Source organism: Chelonia mydas, chromosome 11 (genome assembly GCF_015237465.2).
Source record: "Chelonia mydas isolate rCheMyd1 chromosome 11, rCheMyd1.pri.v2, whole genome shotgun sequence".
Taxonomy (NCBI): Eukaryota; Metazoa; Chordata; order Testudines; family Cheloniidae; genus Chelonia; species Chelonia mydas.
The window spans coordinates 10,874,203-10,898,900 of record NC_051251.2 but is presented as its reverse complement, the minus strand read 5'-3'; the positions used below and the strand labels follow the sequence as shown (position 1 = coordinate 10,898,900).

The window sequence follows — 24,698 nt, the reverse complement described above, 5'->3', positions numbered from 1 at the left end:
TAATTACATTTCTTCTGAGGGTCAAGCTGCCAAAGCTCTCACTTAAATAGTAAGCTACACAAGCTCAGAAAACTCCCTAACTGCACAAGGACGTTCCTGGGGCCAGCTGGTGTTAACTGTTGTCGTTCCACTGACTTCAATTAAGATACAATGATTTACACAAGCTGAGGATCTGGCCCTTGGTTTTCAGGGACACATGATCGCTCTAAGCGAACGGTTTATGTCCCATGGACATTAATGGGAGCATGAAGTGACCCCAAATTTGCCATAATACATGCTTTAAGAATTCCAAGAGAAAGATGAGATCAAAACTTCCATGCAATGTGTAATCTTTAGTATTTTAAAACACTCCTGCATTTTGCTGATCCCATGCAATAAAGTAAAACACGATATGCACTAACACAACAACCTCCAAGAAAGGTTTCAGAGTAGCAGCCGCGTTAGAGACTAACAAATTTATTAGGGGCCTTCTTAAGCAAGTACCTGATAGCAATGGGAACTTAAACATGTGCTTAAGTGCTTTGCCAACCAGGGATGCTTTGCCGAATTGGGGCCAGAGGGTGACAGTTACAGGAATTCACAGTTATTAACTGGAATTCACCCTGATTGCAGGACAAAGATACCCCATTCAAATTGTGAGCTGGTCTTTTCCCTTTTGCACTGTTGTGCAATTTAATGTGAATTATGAACCTACTTTAACAGTGAAAATGTCATCTAGCTTTCTTCTTGGCCATAGCACCGACAGCAAAAAGACCAGACTCACAAGCAGAATACAGTAACCAATGTCACGTACAGTTCACCTTTTCATTTTTACAACTTATTAAATAGGAAATTATTTTATTTTATATTTTCATGCTTTCTCCTAGCAATAATGGCCTCAGAGCCTGGCATTTCCTGGCAGTTAATGACCGGTTGGGTTAAAAGGCTGAACACTCACCTTATCCAAGCCAGTCACAAACTGCCAGGAAACACCTCACCCAGAGGCCATTATTGCTTTAAAGTACACAATGGAAAAACTGGGACATGTGCAGTATAATTAAAAGTCCACTTAATTTTAGAAATGGTGAAACATATATGGAAAAAGTTAGATAATAGAGGAACGTTAATCCATGGAAAATTGGGTTTGAATTTAGACCAAAGGACTGAACTTCTGTGTGGAAACAGCATCTTCTACAGCAGTGGTCTCCAACCTCTTTACACCCAAGATCACTTTTTGAATCAACGGCAACCCAGGATCTACCCCGCCCCTTCCCCGAGGCCCCACCCCACTCACTCCATCCCACCCTCTCTGTCGCTCGCTCTCCCCCACCCTCACTCACTTTCCCCGGGCTGGGACAGGGTCCTGGGCTGTGGGAGGGGGTGGGGGCTCTGGGCTGGTGTCAAGGGGTTCGCAGTGTTGGAGGGGGCTCTGGGCTGAGCCTGGGGCAGGGGGCTGGGGTGCTGGAGGGGGTGCAGGGTGCAGGCTCTGGGAGGGAGTTTGGGTACAGGAGGGGGCTATGGGCTGGGGCAGAGTGTTGGGGTACAGGGTGATGGCTCTGGGAGGGGGATCAGGGTTGGGGTGCAGGAGCGGGTTCAGGGTGTAGGAGGGGCGAGGGGGTGCTGGCTCTGGGAGATGGCTCAGGGATGGGGGTTGGGATGCAGCACTTACCTCCGGCGACTCCCGGTAGGCGGCGGGCACAGCAAGGCTAAGGCAGGCTCCCTGCCTACCCCGGCCCGGGAGGTGGTTGGGGGGGGGCCAGGGGCCACGTGGCTCCACATGCTGCTCCTCTCTGTAAGCGCCGTCCCCACAGCTCTCCCGGCCAATGAGAACTGCAGGGGCGGTGCTTGCAGGTAGGAGCAGGGTGTGGAGGGAGACCCCTGTCCCCCCTCGGGGGCTGCGTTGGCCACTTCCGGGAGTGGCATGGGGCCATGGTAGGCAGGAGGCTGCCTTAGCGGCAACCATGCTACACCACCAGAGATCACAGTCGACTGGGAGATCCTCTAGGAGGCAAAGGAAAATGACTGAAGGAAATTTGGATTAGAGTTTAAGCAGAGTTTAAGCTGAGTTTGGGTTCCTCCTAACAGTGTGTCATCATTCAGGTTGTCACAGATGGCAGGCTATGCCCCAGAGAGGCTGCATGTGGTAGAGCAGAGAGGTTGAAGCCTTGAGTTTCATTGGCAGGGCCGTTCCAGTCAGTATATCTTGTGAGCATTAAAAATCCTCACACTTGCATGCTCCCCCAAGTAGTTGTTCTGAAACTCTGTGGACGAATGTGTTAAATGCTTGTTTGCTTAGGGCTACCTTCACTGAGGTTTGCTTGCATTTCTTAAGGGGAAAGTACTACCCTTGAAGGTATTTTTATAAGAATTCTGGTATGGCTGAAGAGCATTAAAATTCCACCTGTCCTACGGTGTGAGTTCCACTGAATTAACACTAGGTTCCTCTGTACAAGACACCCCTGTCTGGCAGGACAGGTGAACTGTATTGCTTCGGGACTTCAGGCATACAGGAATGAGATACATAAGGATCCACATGTGTAACCAGTGCTGGAGGGCTCCCTGACATTTGATCATTTCCTTCTGCTCTTTAGAACTATCTTTCAGGAGTACCATCTGAATAACCCTGTGAGACAGAATGCTGGGGTCCCAACACTACAACGAGCTCCAGGCAAGCAGACATCTGGGCTGGGTGGAAAGGTGCTGACGTCAGTGGGACTTCATGTTGGCACAGGGGGCCTCTCTGCACAGATTCAGCTAAGAATTAAGTCTCGATCTGGCAACTCACTGTAGATCGGTGGTCACCACCCTTTTAGTGCTGCTGAAAAGGATCTGGGGGTTAGAGTGGATCACAAATTGAATCTGCTGCAGTTGTGAAAAAGGCTAATACACCCCAAAATGATATTAACAGGAGTGTCATATGTAAGACATGGAGGAATTGTCCTGCTCCTCTCAGCACCGGTAAGGCCTCAGCTAGAGAACTCTGTCCAGTTCTGGGCACCACACTTTAGGAAAGATGTGGATAAATTGAAGAAAGTCCAGAAGACAGCAACAAAAAATAATAAAAGGTTTAGAAAACATGAGTTATGAGGAAAAGCTAAAAAAACTGGGCATGTTTTGTCTTGAGAAAAGACGACTTAGGAAGGACTGATAACAGTCTTCAAATGTGTTAAAGGTTGTTACAGACAGGATGAAAATCCATTGTTCTCTATATTCACTGAAGGATGGACAAGACATAATGGGCTAATTTGCAGCAAGGGAGATTAGGTTAGATTAAAGCTTTCTACGTATAAAAGTAGTTAAGTTCTGGAATTGGCTTCCAAGGGAGGTTGTTGAATTCCCATCATTGGAAGTTTTTAAGAACAGATTGGACAAACACGTGTCAGAGAAGTTCCACGTTTATTTGGTCCTCCCTCAGGTGCACGGGGCTGGACTTAACCTCTCAACATCCGTTCTGGCCCTACATTTCTATGATTTTATGATCAATGCTAAATTTTATTGATGTAACAATTGTATTGATGTAACATATAACCCACCTATGGAACTCACTGTTGCAGGATATTACCAATGTCAGTACTTTAATGACATTCTAAATATGATTGCTATGAATACAAACATTATCTGCAGTTATAAAAATTAAGATAAAATTACAAGATCAATCCATCCTCATCCTTCATGACAGAGATTCATCATCAGCTGCAGTCAGGAGGAATTCGCCCTCCCACCAGAGTATGATTCCCTGCTATAAAACTAGGTGTATTATAAGAATTTAAATGTCTCTCTGAAGTATCCAGTTTTGGTCATTCTCAGATTATATCCACACTGCAACAAGAGATGTGACTGCAACTCAGATGGACATACCCACGCTAGCGTTAATCTAGCTACCTCACTAAAAATAGCACAGGCTAGCTGCCCAAATGCAATCCCACCCAGGACCTTAGGTGTGTACTTGGTCACCACCCACGCTGCCATGGCTTCACTGCTACTTTAATGAGCTAGCTCGATCAAAGCTTGCTCAGGTACGTCCACACGTGGTGCAATTCCACCTCCCATTCCAATGCAGATGTACCCTCATAGACAGGACACCAGACTAAAAGGACTATTAGACCCTAATCCCACAAACTCTTCCTTAAACTTTAATCACATGACCAGCCCCATTGAAATCAACAGGATTACGCACATACACTTACTTAAAGCTTAGTGTGTGGGTATGTGGGATCAACACAATAGCCTGTTCTGGCAAGAAGAAAAGGAGTACTTGTGGCACCTTAGAGATTAACAAATTTATTTGAGCATAAGCTTTTGTGCCACAAGTACTCCTTTTCTTTTTGCGGATACAGACTAACACGGCTGCTACTCTGAAACCTGTTCTGGCAAGAATCACATTTTGTATAGGAGGTAAATGAGTAAAATCTTGTGTTCCACAGGACAAAAATCAAGGCCAAACATTGTGAAAGGATTTGGAGTTGGGTTTGAGTTTTTGTTTTGGTTTTTTTGGAGTTGCTTAAAATATTTCTCCTCCAACCTGAAATCAGTTAAAATTTCCTGCTTCAGTTAATATGTATATAGTCAAATACTCAGATGATAAACTTAAGGTTTTTTTGTTTTTGACATTTGTACATCTTGTCATCCTCTCACTTACATATGTGCCCTTCAGTTCTGTGGCTGCCTGCTGGTAAGATGGCATCATTCTCTTACAGACACCACACCCTGGTGAAAGGGGGGAGGGGGAGACAAGGCAAATCATATATCAGTAATGACACTACTTCATACATTAAATCTAGCACATCAAAACAGTGAAAGATTAAATGTTTTCTGAAAAACAGCTTCAGATCTCAAAACATTCTAAAGAACACCGAGATAAAAAAATAAAATAACTTTTTATTCCTTACCTACTTTACTAAACCCCTGAGATTATTTAACATCGCTAAGAGAATTACCTTTTTTTGCCATTTGGGTTTGGCTTTGCATTTCACTCATCCAGGTCAGTCAATTTCATACTCAGTTTCACATTCTGATTCCACCAGCAGTAGCACAGTGGTGTTGTGTTTGGGGTCAGGATAATTCATAAAAATTCTTAAAATTGGAAACAGTTATTGATATCTCCCCCCAAAATTTCACCAAAACATCTCTCTTCACTTATTATTAAAACCTTTTTTTCCTTCCCTCTTCTCCTCACTTAAAGAAAAAATTAATTCTAAATTCTGGACCTAAACCAAGTTCTCAGTGTCCCTTTAACTGAAACCACACACACAGGTTTACAATTAAAAGACCTGATCCTGTATTCCCTACACACTCAATATTCCCACTGAGCTGGGTCCAATATGTATCTGGGCCTTACCCTACATTTTAAAAGTCACTTGTCAAGATCCATGTTCAAGGCCACGTATGTCTTCCCAGACTTGCACTCCAGTGCAAGAGCAATCAGAATCTGGCCCTTAATATGGAAAAATGAGGGCACCTCTGATTCAATCCAGTGTAACAAGTCTCAAAAATTTAATGGAGGCACCCTTCCTTAACATACTAAGTGGACATTAAAAAACCACTAGTGCTCATTTGATTACTTAGGAAAGGTAATAGTTCAAAGAAGATCCTCCAAGGATCAGACAAGGCAGATTAGCAAAAAAGGGAGAGAGAAGACATGGGACTGGCATGTGCTAAAAAGCTGCGTGTAGATGATGCTTTAGGAGGTTTAAATAGATTAGCAATAAAGCACCTTGTAACCAGCAGGTTTTTCCATTGCCAAGTAAACTGAGATGAGGGAGAAGACGTGACTAAGTTCTTCTGAGTCAGATGAAAGGGACTTTTATCTGAATGACTCCTGGGACTGCAATGCGACAGTAGTCAGCATTTGTGTTCCAGCCAGCAGCGAAGAGGAGAAAAAGAATAGGCAGTTGCCCTGTACACTGCATGAGATCACCCCAAAAAAATCTGCTAATGTTTCTGGGGAGATTTTGGCAACAGCAATTCAGCCTTCCCCACATCGGTGTGCCATCCACCCCAACCAGGGGGAACATCCTCTAGTAGAGAAAGAAAAAGGATTCAAGTTTCCATGGCCATTCCACCCATGGCGTGAGACTGACCTTGGCTGAGATTGGTACAAGGGGGCTAATCAGTGCCAGTTAAGAATATTTCATAATGCGCATGGCACACCATCCATTTCACTGAGGTATGAATTCTCATCAACCACTGTCAGGCAGTCTGCTGAACAGCCAGCAAATGGCATCCTCTGTCAGTCACTTCCTCCCACAAGCCGTTTTCATTGTCCTATCACCAACGTTGACGTCTCTTGCTCTATACTTCAAACTCCTTCCAGCAGGCCTCTGGGCCTCAGACTGTCCTGGCTAGTAACCTCCGTCATCCCCACCTTAACCTTTCACTCTCTTCTAGATTCCTTCCTAAAATCCAACCATGCACTGTTCTCCTACCACCTTCAAAAATCCCACCTGCCTAACTCCCTTCAGCTCCAAACTTCACAGAACACACCATATACGACTGCCGCTTTGAGATCCTCACCTTCAACTCCATGCTGTGTTGCATCTACCATCTCTCAGCAGTGGACTCCCTGTTACCCTATTTCAAATTCCATCAACTAGTATCTGTCCTTATACAGACTTCTCAGTGTAGCTTTGTCACAAGGGCTCATATTGTGTCAAGTATTTGAAACAGGATAGGGTTTATTTTAACATTGAACAGTCACTGATCTTTTTCTAACAAACACTGAATGTGATTGCATCACTTTGTAAATTTAGTCAAGAGACCCAATCAAGAAATTATTTTTGTCGTCATCATCATGAGATATATCCTCCAGCTGTATGGTCACGTTTTTGCTTCTGTACTTCTTTCGCAACTTGTGCTGAGAACATCACGCTTTTGCAGCGTACATGATCCCACACCTCTAATATGCGGACATCTCAGTTGTGTTGTTCCTCCCCTGACCAAATTTGGTCTCTGCCATTTGCTTATTCCTGCATTTTGTCTCTATGCCTTTGAATGAATTTTTAAATCAGATGCACTTCAATTTTTGCAGTGCTCACTAACCCTTCTATTTTGGAAGCCCAGTACTATAAATATCCTTCATTTGTTGCAAAGTCAGGTCCACTTCCGGCAATAATCTCGCAGTGAACTGGATTTATACCACAAAAAATTTGGTCTCCAATTAGTCCACCTGCTAGTTGTTTAGATTTGGCTTAGTTGCACAGGCCTGTAACAATCATCAATGCTCGCATGTGGCAGCTGATTTCTTCTAAGGAAAATGAGCCTTTCCTCACACCCCCAACCTCCTCATATAGCTTTGCGTGTGCATCACTGTATTCTTAGATTTTTAAATTACTTTATTTAGCAGTTTGCAGATACCTTCATCTTCCCACTCACTAGAACATACTGAAGCTGTCTAATTGCCTGTGAGTCTGCCACAATGTAGCAAAAATGGATGATTTCACAGTCTTTGATATCTCCGCAGTACAACCTGCTTCCAAGGAAGTTTAGAAGCACTGCAGATCTCAGTCAGGTACCATCCCAGATGGAGGGATCTGGGACCCCATTCTTATCAAAGGTAAAGTTTTCTTCCAGCACTGGGTAACACCACTGTGAAACACAGGGGTGCTTGTAAGAGACTGATCCATATTCCCCTTTTCCAGTAACAAGACTTCAGTCAGGGCTACAAAAGGTTCCATCCACACCACATGGCAGCAATCAGTATCTGCACATTCTGATAACCAGTATTATAATGTGACTGCTGGATGAGTTTGGTCTTTCTTGAGTAGGTGGCACAGTGGAAGGGAGGTAGAAGAGTGGGAAGAGAACCAAGTCAGAAGGTTAATGTTAAATAAAAGACGAGGGAATGAAGGATTGTGAAATCAAAGGCAGGTAAAAAAAAATAAGTAGGGTTCTTCGTAGAAGTTTAGAGAGCAGCAAAAGCATTACAATAGCGAAAACTAGCAGGTGGTCCAAAGCAGCAAGACTGGAATCAGCAGTGTGTCTAGGGAAACAGTTCAGGGAGAATTAAGGGTCAGATAATGCACATTTCAAGAAAGGACTTGGTAGTGGAAAACAATTATTAATGAAGGAGATAAACTGTGAAAGTGTTCTGGGACTCAGGAAATCTCCCTAAAGGAACGAGTTACAGACTTAGGGAAGGCATATCATCTCACGCGGATGCAAGGCAGGAGGCAGTTGCTGGGAGTTACAGTACATGCTGCAACTCGGAACATGGCAAGGCCATGCAGAGATGAACCAGAGAATCTCTCCACACACGTAAAGTATAAAAGAAAGGACCGAGGGTAAGCTGCAGTGGTAAGGGAAATGCACTCTTTTACTGAGCTATCAGACCAAGTCCTAGGCAGTTCCTAGCAAAGCTCAGATGGGGCTAAATGTAGAATTACATACCCGGGATGAGGAAACCACTTTGGGCCACTCATTAGGAAATCACAGACAATGCTGCCTGGGGATGCTCAGTTTTACACAGCAAAGCAATGACCACCCAATTGCAAGTGACACCTAACTCATCACCAGTTCCACGACCAAGGCTAAGGCAGCAGTGCTTTCTATCTTGGATCACGTGATCGCTCCCTTTCCACAGCTCGCCTGCCTTGCAAGTGGGTAATTGCTCTAATTGCCGAGCATTAAAGAGCTGAAAGCCTCTAGGCTGCTGAATGGAACTGCAAGGAGCCACCAAATAGCAGCAGTGCAACATAGTGATGTTCACAGCGTGACTCAGTCACTGGGCGTTGATACAACACAAACAAACATAACCTCACTGCAACACAATGTCAAGGTATCACACCGCTGTCATTTGTGACTTGTTACAACTCCACCCGACACACTCTTCCCCAAACACTTTGAGGGACCCTGGCAACTTGGGTTCAATTACTCAGCAGCCCATGTTATATCATGTATGCAGCTCTCCTGAGCAGTACTCCGTCCCCTCTGCCTGACACGAGGAAGGACATATGAAGCTGCAGCCAGAGCCCCAGTCTCCTTTGGGGATTCACTGTTCTCCTGAGACCAGCTTTTCATGGGCTACGGAGAAGAACACTGCAGAAAGTAAATAAAAACATGAACAGTATTCACATGCATCCATAGTACTGTACAGGGCAGAGTGCTGGGCACACACAAAAGTATATGCGTTAAGTCATATGCACTCAGCATACCAAACAGGAATAGAGCATGAGAAAACCAGACAGGACAAGTAGTAAGAAAGTGATGTGAAAGTGTAGTGACTGAGACCAATACCAGCAGGCAGTGGAAAGAGGCATGACTTGTGGAAAGAAAAGGGAAACAAATTAAAAAAAAAAAGACTGATTGGCCAGGGGAGTGATAGAGTGGATGCCAGGGGGAAAGAGACCAGAAAGAAACCAAAAGACAAATACTAAGGGCTGTACAGTGCAAGGAGATGAATATTAGCCACTAAAGTGGAATAAATGAAGAAAGTGGTGGGAAAACCACCACTCAGAGGAGAACACTTCTGGCTAGGGATGATGGCTGATCAGCCACAGCAGTGACAGGTTGACAGGAAATACCAGATCACGTACATGGGGCATAGAACATCATCAGAAGAGGTCTTTCTTCTTTCTTTAGAAGCCTTCTGAATTCCTAAAGTATAAACCAAACAAAAACCGTTATCAATGAAATAGACACATGCATCAGGCCACAGTCACTTTTATCTGTGTTCAACTTTAAAAGGCAAATAATGTATTAAAGACTTCTCCTGGTTTGCTTCATTATCTAAGGGGGAAAAAATCTTGTAAAAAACAAAACTTGAATCACTTCTCTGCACTCAATTCGGGCTTAGAACGAGTTAATACAAATTACCACAGGACTCATTCACTAAATACCTTACAAGAAATTTTCAGTGATAGGATGTAGAAATTACACTCCTGTCAACTCTCACTAGAGGCTTTTGGAAGCTATAGGATAATAGACCCGTTTTCCAGCCAGATCCTCTCAAAGAAAACTACTCTGATTTCTCATTAAGGAGCTGGACTCAATAAAAAAAAAAATTACTTCAGCTTCCACACCATGAAAGCCTAGGCAGGCCCATGAGAGGCCATGAGAATAGATTTTTTTAGTGCCGGTATGGTGGGAAAACCAGATGAAGTTTTCAAATTGAATGTGACCCCTGGGAGAGCTTGTAATGGAGAACAAAAAGGTGAACATTAAAAATTAATCTTCTTACAAAAACTGAATGTCAAAATAACTGTTCCTTATATCAAAAATGAAAGCTAGAAATGGAAAAGGCTCTTTAAGAAGCACCATCTAAAGTTCAATCAATTAAAATTTTAAAATCAATAGACTGGAAAAGCATACAAAACACCAAGCTGATCATTACTGGAGATGGCACAGTTACCACTGCAATGTCCCTGGCTTTTCAAAACGAGAAATAAAATTTTACATATTCACAGCCTTCCCACTTAAACTGAGAGGAAGGCTGGTCTTGTGGTTACAGCACTGGGCAAGCACCGTGAATATGTGGTTTCATTTCCTGCTTCTGCCATAGACTCCCTGCATGATCTCGGGAAAATCACTGAATCTCATTGTGCTTTATTGTCAGCCTACAAAATGAAAATAGCATTACTTTCTCCCAGCCTGTCTCTCTCATCTTTATTTAGACATAAACTCCTCATGGCAGGGACTGGTCACTTACTGGGTGTACAGCTCCTACCACAATGAGGCCCCAATCTCAGCTGTACTATTGCAATATCCCCAACAGTTTTACAATTCACTAAAAGTAAGGCAGCATGCTGCAGCAGAGAAAGGAGTCAGGAGACTGAGCTCTGTAGTTAATGTGAGATGTGAACTTGGAAGAGTCACTTAAACAATCTGTGCCTCAGTTTCTTCTTCTGAAAAGGGGGATAATGGTGCTTGCTCACTTTTGTAAACAGTTCACACACACACATTTCTTACTGACATTACATTAAAAATACAGACACACACTTCATGTATCTGGTTGAAGTACCTTTTCACTGTCAACATGCACAACATCTTTGGCTTCGGGATCCTCTTCCCACAATGGAGCTCCTTCTGGATCCTTTAGAAAGGCCACCACTGACTGCGATGAATGGAAAGACAACAAGGGGCTTTTAAACATAATTGCTAGCAGAACAGAAGGGATACCATCCCAAATGCCACCTTTCCACTAAGCTGACTTTTCGTCTTCCCTTTCATCAACAGCTTTTGCCATTCTGCCCTAAAGCCATACCCTTTAATGCAGCGGAGGGACCCTGGGTAGTGGAAATGATGCAGTTTATCTGAACAAGGGTGGAAGATGCTGGAGTTGAGGGGCTGTTCAAAGGCATGGACTCCCTGCATGACATGAATATCCCAGGTCAGCAGGGCTTGTTCTCTCCATATGGCTGATGGAGCCAGGGCAGAAAGAGGTCAAGAGATGGGCATGATCAGGTTAGAGGACACACTGCTGCAAGGATCCTCCAGACCGCAGTAGACTACTTCAGCGGAACTAGATTCTGTAAAGCAGCTCCTCAGCTGGTCCATGGCCTGGTGGGCTAAGATTCCTCCCTGCCTTCGAGACAGATTCTTATTCCATTCAAGCAGCTCACACTTGAGAAGTCTAGTGTACTCACAGCCACACATAGTTAGCACATGCTCAGCTGGTCAAACTAAAGTCTAGGTTTGAGCTCAACCAGCTTAGGTGGTGTTGAAGATGTGTCTACTTTAGACTTTTCAGACATGTTAGCCGACATATGCTAACACCCCACCTTTTATTCCGGTCTAGACAAGGCCTTAGTGACATTCTTACAACCCCTTTGCCTTCAGTGGGGCTGCAACAGTGTAACCGACTGGAACTCGGTACAACAATCTATTTGTGATGGGCAAGAAGAAAGATGCCGACTACATCCCAGTTAGCTCTGAAAGGCTCAGAGGAGGGAAAAGCAGTATCTGTGTATTTTAGTTACTCAAGTCAGCAGACAGACCTCCTAATACACCTAGGGAGCAGATCTGCTGAGTAAGGAGACTTTACTTACTCAGGCACTTTTGGGAGAAGCAACACACATTACCACGGTGGTAACAGAGATGGGTCCCATCTAGACAGGCCAAACCATCTTATAATGTCATTGTAACTGTAGCATAGATAACACTCAGAAGCTGCGGGCAATAACCTCCCTGACCAGTGCTGAAAGAGAGCTCTATAGCATGCGGGGGAGGTAGGGCAGGTGAAAGAGTGGGAGGAAGGGAGAGAGAGATCTTCTCAGTTAAGAACGATACATTAGATTCTGCTCTCTCTTGGAGCTGCCAGTACTGTGTCTAGATCTCAATTATACATCAGGGGAAGAGGTAGGGGGTTCAACCCTTTTAACGGCTATCAAGCGTGATTTCAGGAATTCCCATGTGCCAAGTTCAGCTATGTAGAAACCGATTCCGTGAGAGGATGAAGGATTAAAGGGATTTAATTCATCCAGCCTCTCTCTCGCAGCCAAAAAAAAGACGCTGTGTCATATTTTCTGGCAGGGGCACGCAGCATATTGCCTTCCACTCATTCCTCTGCTCGGTGGAGCTTCCGTATTTCCTGTGCATTTTAAAAAAACCTTTTAATCCCAAGAACATAAAAAGCAACTACAAGGGTTCCTGCACTCCCAGGTTAGGGCTGGAGATCTGGACAAGGTCCACCCACCGTGTCAGGGAGTCCGTCGCAAACACTGTGATTAAAAACACACTTTGATCTCGTAGCACAGACAGGACCAAGTTGTGCTTTAACTGTTTTCTCAAACCACACCAAAGCTTTGAACTTAGCACAGATGTAGCACAGTTCAGGAACCTAGTTTTGTCCACTCTATATTGCAAGATCAAACCATGTTCCAACATGATGGACCCAGGCTCCTCAGCACAGTGGTGAGCCCCATATGAGCTGGTTGTTAACTGGCCATATTATGGAAAGTAAACTATAATGCATCAGGATTCTAATAAGAGGCTTATTATCCTTTAGATTTGACACACAAATCTTTCAGTTTTAAACACGGACTTGCAAGAGCAAACTTGATTCACAGATAATACCGGGACTAATTTACTGGACTAGCACTTCTGTGTATTCTCTTTGCTATTATTGAAGAGATTTGTGTTTTAACAAGTTTTATCTTTTACAGAACAGGAGAAAATTCCCTTTCAGGTAGATCCTGCAGTGGAGGTTTAAATTCCAATCCTGCATTTATGGCATCCTGGCCTTACACTACAGAAGACTACAAGTTAGACAGCATGGTCAATCAATTAAAGCAGATGACTTGGAATGAAAAAAAATCCTGGTTTCTGTTGCCACTGAGTTGCTGTGTGATGTGGAATAAATCCCTTACCCTCTTTGTGTTTTACTGTGCCCATCTGTAAAATGGGTACAATAACCTACCTAGCTGGGGTATTGCACCACTTAGTAGTTAGTGTTTGTAAAGTACTTGGAGATGCATAGCCGAAATGCAACTGAGGGAGATATATCACAGCCTACGCAAGATGAAATAGGAAGAGAAGATGAGCTTTAAGGGAGAAAGCCCTTGCTCTGAGTAGCAAAGCTAGTGAGAAAGTTTATGAAAATCATGTTGAATAATGGACTGATGCTGAACTGATGCATTTGGCAAGCTAACTTTAAAGACACTAAACTGGTAATAAGGAGTATGGTCTTTGAACATGGGGGCAGGATGGTTCCTGGATAACCCCTTTTCATCTGCACTAGGGCCAGATACCCCGTTCCTTGGGTCATCAATGAGTTACTTACTCATCTTCAGTAGGCAGTGGACAGCGTGGATGGTAGGGCCATGTAATCCAATCAATAAGGTCAGGGGAGGCCCAAGAAAGATATGCCAAATAGGGCAGTGGGAATGGGGAAAGCTCCCAGCAGAAGCTGAGAGAATAAGTAACAGCCCATAATGTTTCAGAATGTATCTGCTCCGCTCCCTAGTAACAGCACACTAATCCCATTGGGGGTATGCGCATGCCTTGCGGTTTACCATAGCCCATCAGCCAGCACGGCAGGACCATTTCTCCCTTGCTGCGGCACCATTTGTAGAGGATATGGGGTGCTTCCTGGCCTCCGCCAAGATCTTTATTGAACAGGGTGGGAAGACAAGTGCCCTTACCCAACAAGGACTGAAGACAGGATAGTAGACACAGAGTGCTCCCGGAGGACCACAGATTCAGCCCTCTGCCCATCTCAAAGACAGAAAACATACGTCCCCTTGGAAATACTGGCTTTAAAGGGAACATGCAGGAGTGGGCTGAAAGTCAGCCAGTAAGCACAGATCCCACAGTGAAAGTTCACGTAACCCACACGCATCGAGCTCTGCAGGTTTGTTCATCTCCAGTTCAAAACCTGGCCCGAGGCAAAAGGGAAAAGTGAATGCCGTGGTGTTAGTCTGGGCATTAGTCTAGGAAGTGCTCAGGAGAATCCCCGTTCAGAAGACTAAACCTGCTGGGAAAGCAGGAGATGCTGCAGGGCTGGATGGAGGAGCTGCAGCAAAGCTGCACAGCTAGTGATACTGCAGGGCTGGATCTGGTGCAGTGGCAGGGCTGTGGAGGGTCCAGCACCAGGATCAGAAGACATGTTGCCGGTTAGGATGTAGGTTCCCTGCCAGGGCTTCTTCGGGGCAAGCTTTGCAATGTCTGCCTGACCTACAGAGCTTTTAATCTGCTGCACCAAAATTCACACATTTATTTGAATTTTTGACAGTCTTTTTCCTTCTTTCATTGTCCCCATAGAATTTTGCTTCCTGTTGCTCTGTGTGAAATCTCCAGGAGGAGAAAGGAGGTCATTTTGCTCCCGCTGTGCTCAAGGCAGATCCATATGAATATAGGCTGCCATAATCAGATCAGAGAAAAGGCCATTTCATCTCCCTTTAAAGCTCATATCTCGGCACTTAGAATAACAGAGAAAGTATTTCCCAAAATGCTAACACTATTAGTTACACACTGCCATTGACAGGATCTCAGGGCAAAACAACATATTTGTTACCAGCCTGCAAGTAAACTACATTACAATTTAACTTGGTTCTATCTTGGTAATCATATCCAACTTTTGTGGTTATGTAGCTGACAGACGCATAGAGACGGAATGACCTAAAGGGGTTTTTTTTTTTTTGGTAACAGCTGTTTGTGAAATTTACCCTCTCCCTGCCGCCTCCTACACAAACTGCAAAAGCCAACATTTGTTTTTAATCCACATATGTCTCCCCATCCCCCCCCCACTTTCCAGTGCCAAAAAAAAAAAATCAAATATTTAAATTTACCTTCAGTGTGACAGCTCGGTTATATTCAGTGTGAAATGCACCATCCCTGTTGAATGAGGAGTGGGAAACAGTGTTAACTTTCAGGAATGTTGCTAGAAATCATACAGCTGTTTATCCTGGCATCTCGTTATCCAGAATAAAATTATTCTACTCAAATCACAGAACTGTGTGAAATGCACAGCAAAGCAATTTAAAAAAGGAAGGGGGGAAGCTTAAAGCAAACAGCTCTCAAGTGAATAATTTCTTCTGCAAAGCCTTAATGAGAACGTTTACTAGAGGTATGATCTTCGGAGACGCAGCTGCTCAGCACCTCTTACATTTGTAATATTGCCACTCTTATTACGCGTAATAATACGCAGCACTTTTCATCAAAAGATCTCGAAGTGCTTAGCAAAGGATGTATGCATTATTTAAGATGGGACAACTGAAGCGGGAAGTGTCTTGCCCAAGGCCACCCAGCAGGCCAGTGGCAGAGCCAGAAATAGGTCTTCCAGGTCCCAGTCCAGTGCTCTATTCACTAGGCCACACAGCCTCCTTCAGATTCATACCTCCATTCATATAGGGCCTGATTCAGCAAAGCATGTAAGCATGTGATTACATTCCATTACATTCAATACCTTAGTAAATTCACCTTTAATGAGACGTAGGCACATGCTGAGATGCTTAGTTGAATAGGGGCCTGGGCTGCTTTAAATGTCCAAGTGCACAGTGGCAAGCTAATAAGCCCCTGTATTAAAGTGCAGTATTATAGAATACAGAACTAATAACGAACATCATGTGAATGTTACACAGTAGCTTGAACAATTAGTAACAGCAAATCTCATCCCAAGCCTATACTCACTTATAATGCAATAATTCCACCCCTTTCTCCTTTGAATTAGGATCGGCTTTCATCTTCTTGCATACTTTTCGGCTTTCTGCATCACTGCAAAATACAGAGACAGGAAAATGTATGGTTAACAAGCAAACAAAATGCGTCCAATATTTAAAATAAAATGCATAGCTCTGGTTGCTCGTCAGCTTTGTTGTGATTACTGGTAGTTTAGGAACCTCACTCACTTAAATCTCGAGCAACAGTGGTTTCTATCAAAGTTTACAAGCATACGGGAACTTTCCTCAGCCAACTCTGATTCTGACAGTTTGTACATGGGTGATAAAATGGGGACCAATAATTGCAGTTCCTGCCCAGATTCCTCTCTCTTAGAACTGAGTTTATCTATTACATGTTTTAGTGTGTAGGCAGGGGTTCAGTGCAGGTGACTAAGAGACAGATTCCACAAAGAATGTGTCCACAGCTTTATTGACAGGATTCGTGAGCAAACAGTGTTGCAGGAAGGGATGTGAATTAAAATCAATTTTTTGTATCTGGGTAGAAGGGAATTCCAGGCAAAAGGGGCAGGCAGTGAAGACAAGAGTGGGAAAGGGATAGAGGCTGAGTCAAAGGGGCAAGAGGGGAAGAAATTATACAGATGTAGATGCTAATTCAGGAAAAAGAAAAGGAGTACTTGTGGCCCCTTAGAGACTAACAAATTTATTTGAGCATAAGCTTTCGTGAGCTACAGCATCCGATGAAATGAGCTGTAGCTCACGAAAGCTTATGCTCAAATAAATTGGTTAGTCTCTAAGGTGCCACAAGTACTCCTTTTCTTTTTGCAAATACAGACTAACACGGCTGCTACTCTGAAACCTGTAATTCAGAAAAGCATCCCCGTTCAGGACAGTAGTTCAGCATGTGCTCAAGTCCCGTTGAAGCACATACTTAAGTGCTGTCCTGAATTCCGCACAAAGGTCAGAGTGGAGTTGCAAGGAGCCTTAAAGGTTGACGTGAATGTGAAAAGGCAAGAGAAAGCCAGTGAAGGAATTTTGCAGAGAGGCCAAAAATGGTCAGGTGGCATGGGAAAAGGAGGATTTGCATCGGCAATGCTATTCTTTGCATAGACAAAGACCGAGATTAAAAGGCTTTGAAACCTGTTCCTCAGCAGCCGGCAGCTGGTACTTTTTGCACTGATAAATCAATTTAGAAAATGAAAACGCTGAGCGCCCGTCAATGTTGCTGAAATTTACACTAATTAGAGCCACTTATGAAAGCCTAGACGCATTGGGTATGTCTATACTGCAATAAAACACCCGCTGCTAGCCCATGTCAGCTGACTCGGGCTCATGGGGCTCTGCGGTGTTGATGTCTGGGCTTGGACTGAAACCCAGGCTCTGGGACCCTGGGCTTGGGCTCATCTCCGCTGCAATTTTATAGCCCTGCAGCCCAAGTCCTGCAAGCCCAAGTCAGCTGACAAGGGCCAGGTGTGGGTGTTTTGTTCCAGCGTACACATCCCCAATGGCTGCCAGGAGCCCCAATAAACGTGGTGCTACTGCTGGTGTTTGTGACTGAGACTGTCAGGATAATGGTCTGTCTGCAATAACGAACAATAAATTAACACTGTGTTGCAGATAAGAGCAAAAACTCTGTGTGCAGACGGTTTCTGAACACGCTTTACAGATGGCATCACATTAAAGAAAATAGTACTGACACATAGAAAAACTACATCAGAGTGTTATTCTGTGGATCCAAATTAGCACTGGAGGAAATAGCAATGTCTGTAACTATTCCCCCAATTTTTCAGTATCAAAATAGCTTGTAGTCTTGGGGGCTTACTAAACTCATATCCATTCCTGGATTCACAGATCACGGCCAATAACAGATTTCCCTATTCTTCACCTTCAGATACCAAGAGATCGCATACTTGCTTCTCCAATACAGATCTCATTATGGTCAGCAACATCTTTGTTACCTCCAGGTTGGACTATTGTGATTCACTCTCCGTAGAACTACAATAGGACAGCACTCTAAGGCTGCAGCCAATACCAAACAGGGCTGCCCATCTCATGAGCACAGTGAGCTAGTGACAGCATGGGACCCTGTGCTCCACTCTCTGCACATCAGCTGAATGAAATTCAACATATTGTTTACCATCCACAAAGCCTTAAATAACCATAAGCCGAGCTACCGGAGATCTCCCCACCCTCTCTGGCCTATCATGCCACCTCCACTCATCCAAGATGCTCCAGTGAACTGACCCACAGGCCAGGCTCAGGGGAGCTGATGACAGAGCCTTCTCAGAGCCCTAGCATCCAAAACTCACTCTCACCAGGACACTATAGCTGAGACATAGAGGGTCCATCTGGACTAGAGCTTGTGCTGCTGTTGTAACTGGAGTAACTGGTTGCCAGTTAACAGGAGCTAGCTAATGCCTTTGTACATGCTACTCTCGACACCCTGCAAACGTTAGTTCCAGGACACATACAACTGTGGTTTACCCTACATCTCAGCTTCATCTTAGAACTAATTTTGTGGAGTGTCTAGTTTAGCATGTACAAAGGTGCTGGCAACTCTACACAGCACAAGTTACAGTAGGGCCACAAGCTCTTGTCTAGACAGACCTTTGGATCTGCAGGTAGTGTTGCTGTATATTTGCTTTCTGCTGCTGGGAATGTTTATCTTGGTCTGTTGAACAGGACACTGGAATGGGAGTCAAGAGATAGATTCCATTCCCACCTCTGCCACTGATTCACTGTGGGGAAGTCACTTAGGAAAAATGAGGCTTTGGGAGCTATTTGTAAAATAGGGATAGTGAGACTTACCTTTGAAAAGTTCTTTAGATTTACAGAGAAGAAGTGCTACACAGTATTGTTCTCCGATGGGATGGCTAGGTATTAAAATGGGTGCCCTACGAATACCTGTAATGAACATAAACCAATGCAATTCCAACTAACTCCCCACTTACTTGGGCATCTATTAAACAATGGGAATACAAACAACAGATGGTACCTGGTCAAAAACCAGCCTCTAAAGCCTTGCCCACATATGTGTATAGATGCACAGGTGCAAACCCACTAGTATAGACAAGGAAAGCTATGATTTGCACTGGTGCTTCTAACCCTGGTTTCCAGCACAGGTACACCAGGCCACAAAAGTTTCACCTATCTACACTGGGGGTTTGCATTGAACAAGCTACACCCATGGCTGGATCACAGCAAATCCCCAGCACAGATGCAGCTTAGATCTCCATCAGTAATTTTTTCATGCATCACTGCAGAGTCATAGCTTCACAGGTTCCAAGGCCAAGATTTCAGCATGTCAAATGCACCATGCAGAGGCTTCGTTACTGTTTCGTTGGAAGGGGCAAAAAAACAAACAAGTCACTGAGAAGGGAATGCTGAATCTAGTTATTTTTATCTTTGCTCCTTCTGCTTATCTCCATGCAAGCCATAAAATAAAATAATCCGCAAGGTGTCTGTTGATAGTAACCTTCTCCAATACATTTGGTAACTGCCGTTATTCTTAACAGTAAATACCAACAGAGCTTCAGCCTCTGCTCTGAGGAGATTTACCTCCTTTGGATTTCAGCCAACAGCCTCTCTCTAATGACAAGTGCTTCACCTCTCACATGGGAAAGGATAATTAGGTCTCCAGCTCTTGCGATTTAATTATACTGTTTGAAGTGGAAAGGAAGTTCGGTACAGGGCTTGTTTTAAAAAAAAAAAAAAAAAATCACACACACAACTCCCAAACTGACTGCCGAACTTATAAGACATTAGACATAAAGATCCAGGCTCAGGAGAAGTGGTTACTAGAGAAATGTTAGCTTAAGTAATGAGGTCATGAACTCTGCCCACATTAATACTGCTCTACTTCCTCATGCCACCCACTTCTGCACAAATGTTAACCTCAGTAGCTCAGTGCCACACCACCGCTGACAAGGAAGAGGTCACAGCTTTATTTACAGTGTGTTCCACAAATGATCCAGCTTTATCTCCTGTGTTTAGCCCAAACCAGAGGCCAGAATATCCCCCTCCCAAAGGAGTGTGCACAACAGGAAACTTGCTGAAAATATCAACAGAGAAAGGGAAGCTGAACCAAAGTAGTACCATCTCACCACCTCCCACCACTCTGGCTCCACAGAAGCCATTAAGTGATCTATAGTTTGGGGGAGGGACAGGGCTCATGGAAAGCCACCTTGGGAATATCCACCGAGCTTCCTGGCACCTGACAATGCTGCCCCTGCCAACATTAGCTTGCATGGAAACCTGCTTTGTATTGCTCACCTCCCCCCCACCCCCCCCAAAGGCGATGGAGCTGGCCCAGGTGCAGGTGAGGAATCAGTGGAAACCCCTGAGGGAGATGTGTTGCTGTGGGACTCCAGGGGCAGCATGAGGGCATTTTGCCTGGGTGAGGTTGTGTGAAGATCCGTGGGCTAAGAGCAGGAAAGGGATATGTTTTCAACGCAACTTTCAGAGGGATAGCAAGTCAATGAGGTAGAGAAATACAGAAGGGTGTTCCCAATGCCAGGAGTTGCAAGGAAAAGGCTCTTGCACCAACTGTGGCCAGGCTGCATGGAGGAAGAGAGGAGAGGCCACTGCTAGATAACAGGGAGCAGAAAGACAAGGTCCAGGAGTTTGGCTGCAGTGAGCCCATGCAGGGTTTTTAGACACCTAGGAAATCAAGGCTGAATTGGATACTGACTTGAATATAGTGACTGGTGGTGGCGCTATTGATCACCATCCCATCAGGTGCAAGTCAAAGATCCCCCTGGCAAATTCTGAAATCCGCAGGACAAGACTCGATGTGCTGGCTAATGTCCCCTCTCGCTCAATTCAGGGACCGCAACTTCCAGAATCCTCTAGAGATTTCCCTCCTCAGACAATGCTGACCCTTGACTTCTCACCAAGGAAGTCAAAGGAGCCCTATGCCTGCATCAGCTTCTGGCCAGAAAGTGACACTTTCTGGCTAGCAAGGGTCTGGGAAGTTTTTCAAACCCTCTTCTAGAATACGACAAAACTCTATGTGAAGAACAAGTTCATTTCTATAGCCCACAATAAAACAATGGTACTGTGTGGCCAGGCTGAGCCATATCATCTTCACATAGCACCAGCGCCTGGTTGTAGCTTGCTCTGGGGTCAACACTGGGCTCTGTGGTCAAGACAAGTCTGTAGCTGCACCCGATGCGGTCCCAGGCACAAGAGAAGTGGCTAACAAAGATGTCTGGGAAGCACTGTTTTAAATAATAAGGTCAATAACTCTGCCTATATTAACACTGGCTTGCTCCCGGATATGCATATCCATGTACGTCCAGCTGAACCATGCACCCATATCTCACAACCTGAAATCTGGCTCAGTGACTTCTTCCTGTTACATTTTGTTTGCCAGTTCTGGTTATTGATACGACAGCAGCACCTACAGGCCCCAGCCAAGACTGGGGCCCCAGTGTGCTAGGCCTTGTAGACAGACAGACAGACAGACAGACAGACAGCCCCGCCCCTGAAGAGTTTACAATCTCAACAGACAAGACAGAGACTGAGTGGCAGGGAGAATCAGAGAGAAACAGTGGTGGAGTGACTTGTCCAAGCTCACACAGCAGGTCAATGCCAGAGCTGGACACGGAACCAGTGTCTCTAACACCCAATCCAGCATCTGATTCACTGGATCACAATGCCTCTCAGATACACTTCAGATGCTGAAAGAAAATCATCATTCGGGACTGTCCTTCTGCCATCAGTGTTCCTGATCACTTTTTGCCTCTTCTCTTTAAGTGCTTCTACTTCCCCACGACGAGCCAGGAAAAATATGCATGGTACAGACACAGTTATAACTCCAGGTTAAGTGGAGTTTTGGAACATCCCTTGGATTTATCCTGCCCAATAGCTTCGAAGGCAGCCAGCATTCTCTGAGGTTGGGGTGCCCAAGCTGTGCTCTGTGTAATCTCCTAAAGCCTGCTGGTGTCGCTTTTCTGGGTTCCCAACCTCAGTGCACAGCCTTTGCAAAACTCTCAGAGATACATACTCTGTCCTGCTTTTCTTCTTTTATGTGCATTGGCTTGTTGCCATCCAGAGATGCATGGAGTTCAGATCCTGCTAGCACCTCCAGCCAGACATCCACTCGCACTTGTGATCCAACAAAGCAGCAATTGAAAGCGTTACTCAGATGCCAGAGACATTCACAATCCATTTCAACAAAAAACATACATACTTGCAAGAGCATCCTTAGATGCATCCTCTGAAATGAAAAGCCATTGCCAGTCAGCGTCGTATTTGTGACTATGACGTTTAGAAACTTTAAATGCAACTGATTAGCAATGTGTTTTAGGCAGCATGGGATTTCTGACCTACACCTTACAATCACCTTCCCTACACTAGAGCAAGAACCACACAATGCATTTATAATACAGCAGCTTGTGTACCGTGCCAATCAAAGAAAAGACATACCAACCCCCTCCCTCCAATCTCACCCCAGATGTAGGGAGGGGTTTGTGTGTGTATCATTATTAATACTTCCTAGTCTGAGGTAGCAGCTGCCACGACTAGTGCTGCTTACAGTATGTCACATTTATATGGATCCTGATATTCTGTAATGATCCCAGGCCCTTCTGTATCACTCTCCTGAGACAGATCTGAAATGGGGCGGTGGGGGGGAGGGAGAATCACTTCTCAGAAGCTGTCAACCTGGCTGCAAGAGCTCTTCTTCCCCAAACAGCTGTGCTAAGCAGCCACTAGATGATAATGGCTTACAGCCACTCAGACAGAAAGCGCGTGCATCGCTCTCAACTCGGACAGGCACTCAGACACTGTGACAACAAGAGCAGTATAAGAACCTACGTGGAACAGAACAGGCAAAGACCCAGACAGCAGGACAGAGATAAAATTTTAAGCACGGGAAGCTTAAAATAAAAGGACTCGTTCCTTTATTATAAATAACATTTGCCATAGTGTGGCGATGCATTTTTCATGGAAATTAATTTACAAGAGAAGAGAGAACAACAGGTTTGCTTGTAACAGACAGAAATCAAGCAAGGGGCTGCGCAATGGTTAAAGGGTTTGATTTGATTTTATTTTGGGGACAGGGAGGTTTGAACTGCAAAGGAAAAATTGCTTCACAGAAAGTAAAAAGCGGAAATGGAATTAGCAGATCAACAAGAATCCAGGGTCTCCTGTGGATTTTGGGGCTCGCCCAAAAAACAGCAAAACTCCTCCATCAGAGACCCACAATGCATCATAGTTCTCTATTCTGAACATTCCCCTGAAACGTGATGCGAATGAGAGAGGCAGCAATTTATATGCTGTAGAAAACCAGCACCACCAGCCTTCCAGTAAAAATGATTCTGTCGACCCTCTAGTCAATTAGAAAGCCAAAGAACCAATACAAACAAAATGGGGGGGAGGGGGATAGAACGTTTTCCAAAACTGAAGCTCGGGAGATTGTAACAGCAAAAGTATCTTTAACCAAAAAAACAAGCACCCCAAGATAAAGCTAATGCAGGTGTGTTCAGACACCAACAATCAAGAGCAGGAAAAGAACCATTTATACACCATGATCTTCCAACTCTGCAGAAAGCCACAATGTTATAATGAATGGTATTTTCCTTGGAGTTCCAAATTAATAAGGTGGGATAGCAACACACAAAACCGCATCAAAATAAAACGGAGAGATTAAAAAAAGCAATCAAAGGCTGTGCAGAAAGCAAGCAAGCGTCATTTCTTCTTTAAAAAAAAGCGCCCCTCTCATTGTAAATTCTACTAGACTCCATCTAAACTGTTGGATCTTGGCCTAGGAGATTCCAAATTATGGTAACAATGTTGTGATCAACAGAAGGCGATAAGTATATGTTTGAATTCACATTAGAATTAAATATATATTAAAATACTTCTAGGAAATATCATCCACATATACACAGAAGCTGTTATATAATGTATTATTCTTTGGTTGCGTGTTTGCATATGTATTCGATGAACTGGGAGAGTTATCTAGAGAATGTTTAAAGTGGATTATTAAGCACTAAATGCAAGAAAATGGAGGTTATGTTTATTCAATTTTAGCAAATAACATGAACGTTAACATTCCGCAGTTAATCGGCGATTCAGATAATCAGAAAACAAATGGGAAGGTTGAACGCACGATCTGAGCACTGCCCCTTATGCGCATGCATTCCAGTAGTTGTTAGTTAGATGCTCCCATAATTCTTCTGAACTAATAGAATACACCAGGGATTGAAGAGTTTTACATCTAGTAGCCCAAAGGCTGAGCCGACTCACCAGGCTGAAATCCACTGATGACAAGCCTGCTCCTTTGCCCAAACTAAAGGAATAGTATAATTATAAAACAGCTTATATTCTTACAGTGGAGCTATTCCCAATGAGTGAGAAATGTTTCCAATGGGTGCTGTAGGTAGCAGAAAAACAGCGATGAGTCCGGTGGCACCTTAAAGACTAAAAGATTTAAGGAGCAGAGGCAATACAGGGTATGTCTACACTGTAAATAAAACCAGTGTTCTTAAATCGTGTTAGCTAACTCGGGTTAAAATATCAGGGAAGACAAGCCAACTTGATTTTTAACTTGGTTAGCAGCTCCCCTACATGCTTTAACACAAGTTGCTAACCCAAGCAGGTGCCACTCTTCTCCGAGTCGCTGACCTAATTTAGGAGGCAGTGTGATGTCAGAGAGACCATCTC

The 24,698-nt window shown here is 44.2% G+C and overlaps 1 protein-coding gene across 1 annotated transcript in view; it reads right to left on the bottom strand.

Annotated features, from left to right (window-relative positions):
- The window catches only part of PDIA5 (protein disulfide isomerase family A member 5), a 119,004-nt gene that overhangs the window by 67,267 nt on the left and 27,039 nt on the right, over positions 1-24,698 (bottom strand). The window contains exons 4-8 of the mRNA XM_037912015.2: positions 16,042-16,125; positions 15,201-15,246; positions 10,934-11,026; positions 9,510-9,570; positions 4,619-4,686 (exon numbers count right to left, since the gene is read on the bottom strand). Coding sequence (XP_037767943.2) covers positions 4,619-4,686; positions 9,510-9,570; positions 10,934-11,026; positions 15,201-15,246; positions 16,042-16,125 — 352 coding nt within the window. The remainder of the gene's footprint in view (positions 1-4,618; positions 4,687-9,509; positions 9,571-10,933; positions 11,027-15,200; positions 15,247-16,041; positions 16,126-24,698) is intronic.